This window comes from Etheostoma cragini, chromosome 2, assembly GCF_013103735.1.
Source record: "Etheostoma cragini isolate CJK2018 chromosome 2, CSU_Ecrag_1.0, whole genome shotgun sequence".
NCBI lineage: Eukaryota > Metazoa > Chordata > Actinopteri > Perciformes > Percidae > Etheostoma > Etheostoma cragini.
Genome location: NC_048408.1, coordinates 6,566,505 through 6,578,095, shown reverse-complemented (window position 1 = coordinate 6,578,095; position 11,591 = coordinate 6,566,505). Strand labels below are relative to the sequence as shown.

At 42.7% G+C, this 11,591-nt stretch overlaps 1 protein-coding gene across 1 annotated transcript; it reads right to left on the bottom strand.

Annotated features, from left to right (window-relative positions):
- Positions 1-447: 447 nt before the first annotated feature.
- Positions 448-10,357, bottom strand: LOC117960078 (E3 SUMO-protein ligase CBX4-like). Its single transcript, XM_034897634.1, has 5 exons — positions 10,036-10,357; positions 9,793-9,836; positions 9,226-9,291; positions 5,900-5,966; positions 448-3,139 (listed from the first exon to the last, which is right to left on the bottom strand). The coding sequence occupies exons 1-5, from the start codon at positions 10,339-10,341 to the stop codon at positions 1,685-1,687; spliced, it is 1,938 nt and encodes a 645-aa protein (XP_034753525.1). The 5' UTR covers positions 10,342-10,357; the 3' UTR covers positions 448-1,684.
- Positions 10,358-11,591: the final 1,234 nt, after the last annotated feature.

The window sequence follows — 11,591 nt, the reverse complement described above, 5'->3', positions numbered from 1 at the left end:
ACACACAACCTACCTGTAACGTTTATTTCACCACACTACCAGAATTATACCTCAAACTGACATTTCAGGTTTTAATCCTCTATTGAATTTGTTGTTAAAGTTTCACATGAAAGCACTGTTTTGCCACATATGGAAAGACGTTGCTTTCCATCTGAGTCCTGGCCTAGCTGTCGCTACACACAGCGGGCAGATAGCTGCATGGTCCGGGCAGTCCATCTGAAAATAACTAATAATCCTCACGGCCCACAACACACACACACACACACACACACTTAGCAACTTCGGAGGTAAGGATGGCCATTTAAGAGCATTATAGCAGCGACCCACTCTTTCCAGTTAAAAACTTTTATTCTCCGTGGAAAGCCAAAGACGCACAGGATACCAGCCCCGAGGGTCTAGAGGATTATGTCCGTCTAAAAAGTAACACATTATGCACACAAGTCCATGTCACTTGCAAACAGTTTTTATTATTGCAAAATGTATCATAGGAAGCTTTCATTTTATTGAGTCTGCACACAAAAACAACAAAAGTGCATCTAATCATCGTTCTCACAGAGCAGTTCATTGCACCTCAGATCATATAGTGCTGGAAGGGATTGCGGAAATAAAAGGACAGAGGGCATGTATGACACAAGGGAACAGATCTGATTATAACAAGAATGTGTGCTTTTACATACTTTTAATTACTGCGATGTTGCAAAAGTCACTCAAAATATGACACAAACACAATCCATTCAGTCCCATACATAACTGTGTATAGCCTCGAATGCCTCGATGTCAGGGAGGCAGAGGACGGAAACATGAAAAAGTTGATTAATGGAGCACGCAGCTGGTGGTACTAATCTATTGGATTACACAGCTAGACAGGCAGTGTTAACAGAGATTGGTGAATGATATACGTCAAGTGAAAAAAGAGCCAGTTTAAGTTACTGCACTGCTAGAAAACATACAATAAATAGAAGAACAGAGTTGTATATCTGCCGTCTTAATGGAAGTGACTTGTGCTCAGTATCGGATCTCGAGATGCATGACGCAAAACACACTTTACCTTTGAACGGAGATCAAATAAAAAAGGAGCATGAATCAAACATTAACCATTAATAATCTTTCATTTTCCTTTTTAACAATGATAATCCCATTTATCAACATAAAGGCGCTTCATTTTACTTTATCTGCTTGTTTAAGCATGCCTAATAGCATAATCTGTCCAAGCAGCATGCATCCTTGTTTAAATCTGTCCATCTGTTCACACAGACACACACACACACACACACACACACACAGTGTAAATTACCATGTTTCAATACAGTTTCTTCCTTCCAAAATTGCCCATACAGCCTACATTTGTTTAACCTTATCTGAGATGCAGACAGTTGAGTGTATAATCAAATTACTGAGTATTTACAAGTTAAGTGCATCTTTAATCAAAGTTTAGACATTTATTTGACCTAATTTGGCATTTTAATTTTCAAAATAGCTGAAATTAGATACTGCATGTGACAAAAGCTCCAGCAATAACAACAAAGAGCTCAGAAGAAGAAATATGCAAATAACGCAATAAAAGACTATTTTTTTTTATCTGAACTATACAAAAATGAAAACATCAAGGGGCCAGTTGTACATTCAAACATCTGAAAATACAAATATCTCTTATTTACATTTATACAGTTGGTACCCAGTTGAATTACACTTTGATGTATTCCTTAAACGTGACCGTGAGGCAGTTTGTAGTAATGTCTGTGATCACTATATTCCCAAGGAAAGGCTGGAAAGAGGGAAATGTCTCCTCTTTTCTCTTGTCCTGGTCAGAGACAGACAAAGCAGTGACGTTCTCCTCCTCTGCAGTTTTTTGTGTTTCAGTCCAGGGCTGGGCCTCTGTTTGTGTTTGTGTGTCTGTTTCATCCTGTGCATGTGTTGTAGCTTGTGTTACAGCCGGAGCCTGTGGGTGTGTTTCAGGCTGGGTAGGCTGGTTAGGCCTGGACTTGACAATGCTCAAGTCAATCGGCTCCTCTTGGTCTGCATACCCGCAGTCCTGCAGTCCGATGGGACTCTGGTGTCCGTTTTGGTCCATGCTGATGCTTTGGGAGGGTGAGGACACCGTGTTAGGAGCGTCAATACTCCTGGAAGTCACAAACCTCTTACTACTCCCATGCTCCTCGCTGTCTGTGTCACAGAGGTGTCGCTTCCCTCCGTGAAATCCACCTTGGCTTCCTTTTTTGTCCAGTGGGGAGGCAACTCCCCTCTCCGAAGGCAGGGCGAACAGATTAGGCTCGGTTGTCAATTGTAAAGGCTGATCGGCTGAAAGCTGCCCCTGACCCCTGACCCCGACATGTTTATCCTGTTCCGTCACAGTTGGCTTCGGGGCACTGGGGCAGTGTCCGTTTAATCCAGAACTGGGAACCCTTGGTTTGTCTTTGGGGCTTTTGGAAAATCCATTCATGAGGCCGAGCTTCTTGACGAGCTTCATCTTCTCAATGTGGTTCTCGGCACTGGTGTCCGTTCCTTGCGAGGGCTTTTCGCCAGTTTCAGAATCGCCGTTTTTAACCTTGGCCCCTTTCATTCCGTTTTCCATGTACTTGCTCATGACTATAACAATCCGCCCGTTCTTGTTTTTGTTCTTCACGATCTTTAGCTTCCCGTTGCTGACACCGTTAGACTGCGCTAAAGCGTCCTCTTTAGGTCTGGCCGTCTCCGGCTCTTTGCGGCCATTGAGGTCTGCTGGAAGCTTCTTCAGCTCCATGGTAATATCCTTGACTTTGGTCAGGCAGCCTGAGTCCTTGTCCCTGACCCACTTTTGCTGCAGCACCGGGGGAAGGTTGTAGCCCTTGTTAGCCAGCTCCGGAGCTTTTACCTCTCGGGGTTTGGCGAATATGGGCTCGTGGCCCTTGAGGTCCGGCTGGTAGTGGTGGTGCTTCTTGCTGTTGAGCTGATAGTAGAACTTCTTGCCGTTGGCCTGCTGCTCGGCCTCGCGCTCCCTGCACAGCGGCTGGTACGGGTGGTGCTTCTTGCTGTTCAGCTGGTACTGCTGGGCCTGGGGGCGGAGCATCTGGATGGGGCTGGGCTTCTGACAGCTGTCCTCGTCCAGGGACGCCTCATGAAGGTCCGCCAGAATACTGGATCTCCGGGCGAAAGAAGGAACCTGTGCAACCAGACAGTAATTTGTGTCATTAGAAAAAGCAAAATAACATACACCTCCATCAATATTACATGAAGTATTGTGGATTTTGCACATTAGACAGGCCTCCTCTCGGTCTCATTTTAAAACCCACCTCTTTTCAAGTCAGGTTTATTTCATCCATAAAAATGGAATTTACAGTGCTCACACTCGCCATCTTACCCATAAAAACTAGAGAATTTAAATACAATACAACAAATACACTAAAATATTATACATAAATACAATGAAAAATAAAAAAATAAAAATAAAAACTCATACAAATGTACGTTTAAAGTGCTTGTTGTGCTGTCCAATAGCCTGAGGGATGAAAGAAAGAGCATACCGCCCAGTTTGTGTCACCGGAGGTCTTAGCCTACCACTACGCTCTATGACCCTGCAGGACAGATTACCATGAAGAGGGTGACCCGGGTCCCTCGTTATTTTCTGAGTCATTTTTACCAGATGATCGTTATATACCTGATTAACTGTATTTAACTCTCCCACCATTTTCCCAGCCCTTTAGTCACTCTATCAATTCTGGCCTTCTCAGTTAACCCAGCATTTCCCCCCCACCCCACCACACAGTAACGCCAAACACTACATATGACTGACATAAAAAACATTTTAACCACACCCGTGTTCACATTAAAAAGGACTGCAACTTCCTCATACAGTAGACCCGTGGACTTAATTTTTTCATCAATGAGTCAACATGATCAGACCATGTTAGCCTGTTGTTAAAAACAACGCCCAGATACTTGTATGTGTTCACTCTTCATTGGCTTTTAACACCAGGTAGAGTGTTGATCTTATGTGTATACCTTTACCGTATGCTGGCAGTGCATTTTATTGTATTTATTTTATTGTACCTTATATTTGTTATTGTGCTATCTATTTATTCTGTATTATCCTTTGTCCATGACTTTGGAAACCTTTGGAAATCATGCTATATAAAAAAGTGGATTGGATTGATTTTCTGGTGTTTTTTTTTTTTACAGAAGTATTTAAAGTAAAGTGAATTAGTGCTGCACAATATACTGTGTATATATATTTTTTTATCATCATCATCACCACAATATCTACTGGCGCAATAAACGCATCGCAAATGGCTGCGACATATTGCGAGAGACACTTTTAGTGTGTGTTGAAAGAAAGTAGAAAACTCCACATTAAAAAATCTTGTTTTAGTGCTGCCTTTTATATTCGGTTCAAGGGTCAATGTGTTCAATGAAAGAATGCTGGAAATGATTTCCTTTCATTTGCTTTAAATTAATCAAGTACACATCTGTTTAGTTATATCGCGATATTAAACAACGTTATTGCATATTTTCCTCATATGGTGCAGCCCTAAAGCACATCCCTCTCGGTTGGGCATTTGATGAATGGTTAAACTTGTATCTACACATGTGTCAGGCACCAACAAAAAGCCATGGTTCTTTGGGGCCCAGGAGTGGCACTGATGAAACAGTGCTTGGAATGTGTGCGGGGCTCTTCTGAAGCACAGCGTTTGTTTCAGGGGCCCCGCTCCATGTTCACACAGGCCTCCCACAGCTCCCGTGCGGCTCCTTTAGCCACCGGCCTGGCCCTCGCGGTGCCATTTCAAAGTGTCTCCTGTGGCTGTGACCTCAGCTCCGAGGAATGTCACTGGCTGCTTTGTGTCCCGTCACTGACTTTATCCCATGTGTTACCACCAACACCCTCCTGGGAGGAACAAAAAGGCTCCTCTGAGGGGTTCCCCTGGCCTTTTGGATTGCTGATTGATGTACTTAATGTACGAGTCACATGCAGTTAGCTGCCACCTTTAGGTCAGCGAACTGGTCCCTAAAAATATTGTCATTCATGTTCTAGCACTCCCAACACCTAAGTTAAAGGGTCTTTACACTGAAGATCAAGTTATCTCATCATGGGGTGGGCAATACTGTGAAAACCCTGATGATGTCATCAGTTAGGACAGCTGTGTCAGCTGAGACTTAAAAGCTACAGACCCAGTCACAATGTTTGTTTCCAGTAACTTCTCGTACATAAAATGTACCATCGCTGAGCAAACGGGCACGAGGAACAACTGGATGTACTCATCTCATTCATCTTGAATGCATGTTTGATGCTTTGCTATGTCAACACATTCACTAACGTTAGGTTGGAGAGCTCATTTACCTGTTGGGCCACATACTAAAGAAACTGACACCACACAAACTAGGAGTCTGTCAGACTGGCGGTGACATGCTGCTGGTCCGAACGCTAGATTTGGTTTAGCAAAGCCACACAGGACAGGAAGTAAGCACAGCAGACACGTCAGATAGCTCGGACCACAACAGAAATACATGGTTGCCAATTTCACATTTCTCCGCATTTCACATCTCCGCAACAACTCAGCGCCAGAAGTGATTTCAGTGTTAGCGCGGAATTACAGTGATTAGGTTTATACATATAGAACAAAACAACTGCAGTCCTCACTAGGTGTGTTGAGAATACAACATTCCCAGAGCTTGACCCAGTCTTGTGACTAAAAGTCGGAATAACACTGCCTTTTGCTGCTTAAAATCCGACCATCATTGTATAAATGTGCCTCCAACTCTATGGGAGTGCAATATTAAATCTGCCCCTGTATCTGAAAATCAACACTTTGTCTATATTGGCACCTTGGATTTGAGAGGAAAACATGCAAGAAAACAGATCTTAAGCATAGCTGCAATTCATCGTTAACATTATTGAGGTTAGTGTTCAGTGTCAGTATCTTCTCACCTGAACCAGGAGGTGCTTGGGCTTGGGTCCTCTCTTGCGATATCCCATCAGCTGCTCCTGGCGTTCCCTGTGGGAGAGGAAAACAGCAGCCAATCAGTGAAACTATCTAGCAGAGATGAGTTGCTGTTGCATGGCAACACAACGTCACGGGTGTCTTCCTCAGGCTCAATTAGGAAACACTGAGTCCATGTTATAGGTTGCAGTTACACTTCCTGATGCAAGGATTAAATTCATTCAGCACGCATTAAAAGGAGCACCCCCCCATTGTTATGCATTTACCTTTTCACAGAGCCTTTTGTTACCTCGTAACACTTGTCCTAAAAAAGCTCAACAGTGGCTTCAAATGAGGCTTCTTCCACCCTAAATGACACTAATAGCCCGTGTAATGTCTGGATCCGCAGGAGAAGATAAAGGCCAGCCCCTCTCCGACTTCCCTTTGCTTTCCTCCGTCTCCATGCAAGTCTCTCCGAGGCAGTAACTCAATACCGCAGACAGGAGTGATGTCAGTCCCCTCCCCCACCCTCCTCCCTCACATCTAATTACAATGACGACTCGGTGTATTTTCATAGCCTGGAATTCAGACGATTTGGCTCCCCAGAGAAACGTGCAATTAGTTTCAATAAAAGCTCTCCTCTTTAAAAAAAAAAAAAAAAGAATACGAAAAAAAGAGAGAGGTAATTGCCAAAACAGACAGAGTGACGTCGGTGGGTCGCTTTAACGTGTGACCTGCGCCCAAAAGGTTGCTGCAAGCGAAAGGTGAGGGAGGCAAGGAGAAAAGCCAGGGACAGTTTAACACAACACGCATCAAAGAAATTCAGTTACACTGTCCTTCATGTGGCGCTGTCTGGTGGTCAGTCACTCAACAGGCTATTTAGCAATTAGCCAAGCAGCTCATTTTACCAGAGTAGCCCACTTTGAAGACCATGGACACATAGTCTTTTTACTAATAGAGAACATGAGGAAGTTGCTCTGGTTAGACATTGAGACGGCCACTAAGCTGATATTTAGATCTCCGCAAATTCACACAATCTCCACTTTCTCCTGCCTTTCCACTACATCATGATCAGATTAAGAAAAGATGTGTACTATAATTTAGTCCCCAACCACTCTAAAAATGCATCTGGCTTAATGTTACAACAGTAGGATGTTGGACCTTCACTGTGCAGGATGATGTAAGATGTGTTTGACACTAGAAGGCTGATCCCCATCCAACTGCTGAAGGGAGAACATTTCTCTGTTCACCTTAATATATTTGTTGTATAGTTCTTTTAGGTTGCATATATTGGTACATTGTTTTCATTGTTCTAAGTGTAATTTTGGAGTAATTGTCTTTTTTTTTTTAAATCTTACTTATTTCTGGTATTTTCTGTAGGTTTGTGTAACTTGCTGCTGTTACACAATAAATTCCCAGTTTGAGATTATTAAAGCCCATCTATCTATGAATTCAATCTGAGTTTAAGACGTTTTTTGACATTCATTTGTGTTTAACCCTTGTGTCCCGTCGACGTGTTTTTCTGGGTCAAAATATGAAAATCCCTGATGTTTTCTAAGCTTTCCTCAATGTTTAGGTCACTTTTACCAATGTTCTTGAAGCTATTTTCAACATTGTTATATAAATTACTTTCTTCCAATTATATAAAATTGAATTAAACTCAAAAATTTCAAATACCCATATTATGAAAAATATGAAAAACAAAGTGCTTTCACACGCACACAAACTTAGAAAAAACTTATCCCTGCTGTTTTGAGTGAGATATGGTTTCTGAATGTCCTCTGCCTTCAGTCTCCGGGTGAGCTGTTCAAAATCTGCACGGCTTTCTACGTCACTACCCGAGACGAGGTGGCTAACTGTAGCACATGCTGGCGCTAGCATGCTAGCTCAGTCTCAATGCCAAAACACTGCTACAACACACTAGTTGACCATAATATCCAAAAGAACTACTTCCTGTCCCTGTTCTGCCTGTATTCCACAAGTGTCCCTCGTCTAGAAGAAGTCTCCCAGCTAATCCTGCCTTGGACTGACTAAAGTAGGAGAAACAGTTATCTAGCTGATGTCATCTAACCTAGCTACTGCGCATGTGTGACTCCCAACAAAGATAGTATAGAAGTGAGATGTCTCACTCTGTAACTAAGACCGAGCCCTAAACACACAGGGTGAAAACATCTGCAGCAATGTGCAGTACAACAACAATATATGGTGTTTTTTGAAAATGAAACCATGTAAACCTATTCTGGTATAATCTCAAAATACAATTATGAAGCTGAAAATAATTATAATGTGGGAGCTTTAATGAAAGTAGTGAACTGATCATTTATTTTACATTATATGGAACCATGCACAGTACATCGTTTGACATGATTGATTGAAAGAAATCCACATTTCTGATGTAGAAACTTTTTGAAAAACGGGTCAAAGTTGACCAGAGGACAACAGGAGGGTTAATAGCCAATGATGGTGCAACATGCAATTTACAAGTAGGGTCATTTTTAAAAACTTAAATGAACATTTTAGTCAAGTAAGAGACAAATTAGGTCTCATATTGAACTTTTAAAATGAACTATGTTCATGTAGTCATAGCTTTTGGATTTTTCAGTGAGGGAGAAGTAGGTAGTTATTTTATCATTTTAACTAACATTTTTGTGAAAAAGAAAGGCCACACATAGGTTATTATTCAAAGTAAAGTGTTTTGCTTGTCTTCAAACATTTCTGCATACATAATGGTGCACATGAGTAAAGTCCGGAAAAATAATGAATCTGCCAAATTAGTTACTAACTAAACAGAGCTTTTTTTGGTAAATTTAGCATTTAGCATAAGCAATAATAATAATAATTTGTTTTTGGGTGATGCAGTGGGTTGCCATGTCTTACGGAGGATGACACAGGTGCATCTGGTGACTGGATGGTGGGACAGCAGGGAGCACTTAGGCATAACCTGATGCTGACACTCAAACAACTATCAGGTGACAGAAAGTAGATGCAACAGAGTGTCACAGTTTGCTCTGGTAACCCTGACCTGAGATTAACCCTAACCTGACCCTCTCATGACAGCAGTGTTAATCCTAATCCAAACCCCCAGCCGCTGGGTTTCTTCACATAATGTAGGCTAGCTAGTTTATTATCAACATGGGATTATCCAGATAGGGGGACCAGGCAGCAGAGTTCCCGACTACAAACATACAGAGTTCCTGGAAAAGTGGATGAGTAACAGACAAAGTGTGCAAAGTGGAAATGTAGAAAACTGGAAATATAAACCGGTTTGTGTTATTGTGTAATTTACATTGTGCATCCCAACACTTGTGAGGTTGTTTTATCCAATTTAACTCACCTGTCTTGGAAAGCATCAAGCAGTCTTGGGTCCAGGATGTTTTCCTCTGGTTCCCACGTGTTGTATCTATTAAGAGAGCACAAAGTGAGCAGGGGGGACACGTGCCTAATGGCATGGATAGACAGTTAGTGTTGCCCCTAGCCTTATAAATCCTCCCTTAGCTGATATATGTAGGCATGTAGATGTGCGAACAACATGCTGAGACACTTGCACTCCCTGTGGATGCACGTGTAATAAATCATGTGTAACTTTTACGCGCGGCTGTCGGGGTGTTAGTGGTGGAAGGCCCAGCCTCCACTCAACTGTGGATATATGAACATTTCTTGAACAGAAGGTTCAATTATAGACATGTCTTGCTTTAATTGATACACTGGGGATTGCATACATTGTAAAACCACATCCATCATCGAGGCCAACGCGTCGAGCGCCCAAAGCAAGAACGCGCAACCGCCCATATGCGCGCCCACTCTCGCACTGATGCAAACATTCACACACTTCTTATTTGAATGTTATCATTATGAATATGGTTACGTGTTAATCAAATAAATAAAAAGGGGTCCGACTTACTTTGGGGACCATCCTCGCCACTTGACCAAGTACTCAAACCTCCCCTGTGAATGCAGAGAATCATTAGCGCAACGTTACTTCACGCAGCAAAATGCACTCTGCATCGCACCGTCACAATACAAATGAGCTAACGAAAACAACAACATGTAGTTCGGAAGAAGGTGAAGGTTAAAGCAAAGAGAAATGCTCCTTGTTTCCATGTGCGTGTGTGTAAAAATGTCCTTCAGTGCTCTTGTGACAAACCTTTCTGCTGCGCTTCTTCTCGATGCTCTCCACCGCAAAGACGTGCTCTCCCGCGGCGGGTAGCTCCATTTTCCGATACAAGAGTAGCAGCTGTTGTGTTCTTTCCCTCTGCTTTTTTTTCTTTTTGCGATCCGACACCTTATCCTCTTTTTCAAGCCGTTTTTTTTTTTCTTCCTGCTGCTCCACTGATGTGAAACACAAGTGCCCCCCTCCTCCTCCTATTTTCACTGCGCCTCTTCCCTCGCTTTCCCCTCGGAGAGACTCGTTCTGCAGACGAGTCGAAACTGCAGCTAGAAAACACTTCATGCAAATAGCCGTTGGCGTGACGTCAGCCGAGGAGGCGGTGCCAGGGGCTGCTTTCAGGCACTATCGGAAAAGTGTAATCACGACTTTGGTGGCATATCAGCGATATTTAAATAGTTTTACTGTAGGAAAAGATGGAAAAGACAGATGTTTCTATGAAAACATTTAGGTGTGGGAATAAGTGAGGAGCCATGGCAACAACTGGTTACAGCCCACACGATTGAATTGTATTAATGTGGATTATTTAGCTTGTGGTTTGACTTTTTTTAAGACCTATAAATTAGCTTTTTTTTTGCATTTTAACTCATTATTTTAGGGATTCCCAAAGTGGGATCCAGGGGCCCCCAGAGGACCTTGAGTGAGTTCCAGGGGGGTCGCCCGTGCCACAATGACACAATGTCGTGGTTCAATGTGTGTCAGTTTAGGAGTCCTTGACATTAAAAAGTTTGGGAACCACTGTCATATTTCACCTTTAGTCAGTCTCTGCATAAATTCTCTAATATATTACGCACACACACACTTATTCTTTGCTTTGCAGAAAACACAATTGTTAAAGGCTATCCAGCTTACTACCATGGAAGAATGTGAAGTTTGTTTTGTTCCAGCTGCTGTCACAGGGTCTACCCTCTTTGGTTGACAAGGTGTGTCAATGTGTTCGTTAATGTTGTGTTTGGTTAAAAATAAAAAGCTACATTTATACTTCCATGGCACAGGAATCCGCACACCATCCATTGGTATCAATCCAAGCTAAGCAAATTTGCAAAAACCCTAAATGTGGTTCTCCAAAGTACGAGCTTAGATGAGACACTGAACGCAACACGTATGCCTCTTGTGTAGCTGGATGTCAAGCGAGATTCAGCTGCAAGAGGGTGCTATGAAAGACGAACGCGTTTGATCCTAAACCGGGGTGGCCTGAACGTGCTCACTAACTCAAACGTAGCAACTTGTCAAAGCCTTTTGCTTTATTCTGTATTTCCATCCCCAAAACAGGCCGGGTTCGTTTGGGTTAGCCTCCTTTCCATCTGCAGCTAGCCCTTTGCCTTCCACCTACAGACCTACAGGACTACTACTATCCAAAATGTAGGCTATTTATACGCTGGGCACGTGATGCAGCTGGGTTCACTTGTAATTATAAGACATTAAATGTCAAAAAACGAATTGTTCTACTCAAAAACAAATGGTAGGCCCAACCAACGTCAAGGCCAGAGCCTGTTCGACACTTGATTCACCCCGCGGGCCGCCGTACAACAAGG

What these genes read in the sequence shown, in the direction of transcription:
- LOC117960078 (XM_034897634.1), bottom strand. Translation starts at nt 10,341, where the DNA reads ATGAAGTGTTTTCTAGCTGCAGTTTCGACTCGTCTGCAGAACGAGTCT. An exon ending in AGAAGAAGCGCAGCAGAAAG is followed by an intron (nt 9,837 to 10,035) that starts GTTTGTCACAAG and finishes CTGCATTCACAG; the next exon opens with GGGAGGTTTGAGTACTTGGT. An exon ending in CTTGATGCTTTCCAAGACAG is followed by an intron (nt 5,967 to 9,225) that starts GTGAGTTAAATT and finishes CCTCTCCCACAG; the next exon opens with GGAACGCCAGGAGCAGCTGA.